This window comes from Tigriopus californicus, unplaced genomic scaffold, assembly GCF_007210705.1.
Source record: "Tigriopus californicus strain San Diego unplaced genomic scaffold, Tcal_SD_v2.1 Contig329, whole genome shotgun sequence".
NCBI classification, from domain to species: domain Eukaryota; kingdom Metazoa; phylum Arthropoda; class Copepoda; order Harpacticoida; family Harpacticidae; genus Tigriopus; species Tigriopus californicus.
This window is the reverse complement of record NW_026738736.1, coordinates 1-1,268: the sequence shown is the minus strand read 5'-3', so window position 1 is coordinate 1,268 and position 1,268 is coordinate 1. Positions and strand designations below refer to the sequence as shown.

Genomic DNA, 1,268 nt, shown 5'->3' with positions numbered 1-1,268 from the left:
TACGGTCGAATAACCCGGGCCGATGCCGAGAAGCTGTTAGCCAACAAACACGAAGGTGCCTTTGTGGTGCGGGTCAGTGAGTCCAGTCCCGGCGACTTCTCCCTCTCCGTCAAATGCGGCGACGGCGTCCAGCATTTCAAAGTGCTCCGAGACGCCCAAGGTAAGCGTCCGCCCCCCATTTTTGACCCAAGAATCACCGTCCGTTCACTGATTTTGGCTCCGGACCTTTGACAGGCAAATTCTTCCTCTGGGTGGTCAAGTTCAATTCCCTCAACGAGTTGGTCGAGTACCATCACTCGTCGTCCGTGTCGCGATCACAAGATATCAAACTGAAGGAAATGGTGGCGGACGAGTTCCTGGTCCAAGCCCTCTACGACTTCTCGCCCCAGGTACAGTATGGCTCGTCAGTATCGTTCCGACCCCCGGGGTGTTGAACGTGGTTGGTTGTTTTTTGTCTTTGTCAGGAACAAGGCGAGCTGGAGTTCCGACGAGGCGACATCATCACGGTCACGGATCGGAGCGATCAGCATTGGTGGACGGGCGAGCACGGTGCTCGGCGAGGCCTCTTTCCCGCCACTTATGTCACGCCCTACCACAATTAGGGGCCCTCCCTTTGGCCACTCGCCACAGACACAATCAGAATCAGAGTGGCTGCGGCATAGAATGACAGCCAGCAACCGGCCGGTGGAGGACCTGCTTCAGATCGAAAATAAGAAAAGCCAACATAACGCTCCTTGTAGCCTTCCAATCTTACGGATCATGTTTTCACTAGTTTTTTATATATATTAAAAAAAAGATGAAAAGAGAAGAAGAGCCTAGTACGAATTTTTTCTCCCTCGATGCCAAGGTTTTCGGATTATGATGATGATGACAACCTGGACGGGAGGAACAGAAACCTCCGATTAGCATCATCTTTACTACTACTACTACTACAACTCTTGATGCAGCTCTTACTACAACTACTACTACTACTACTACCATCCCACTCTCTTCTTCCATCATTTTACCATATGACTACCCGCCCCCCCCCCTCTCAGATTTTCCTCTTCGTCCTCCCCCAACATGAGCCCAAGCACTTGTGATAAAACCAGACACTCGCTCCCACATCTAAATGGGTTCAAAGTGAGTCTCTTTCTATGTGTCTCAACGGAAAACCCTTCAGTTTGGTCGTGCTCCATCGCCAATGGCTCTCGGAAAGTTTTTTTGGTGCCAACCAGGACCTGGAAAAAGATGGCCTTACTTCTGTGTCACGACCGCAAAACACTCTT

The 1,268-nt window shown here is 50.8% G+C and overlaps 1 protein-coding gene across 1 annotated transcript; it reads left to right on the top strand.

The window, feature by feature from the left end:
* On the top strand, positions 1-1,256 carry LOC131892556 (growth factor receptor-bound protein 2-like; the record flags this gene model as incomplete). The annotated part of the gene is given in 3 exon segments (XM_059242357.1): positions 1-160; positions 235-389; positions 465-1,256. Coding segments are annotated over 3 exon segments (453 nt in total), but the record flags the coding sequence as incomplete, so codon positions are not given.
* Between the last annotated feature and the right edge of the window lie 12 nt (positions 1,257-1,268).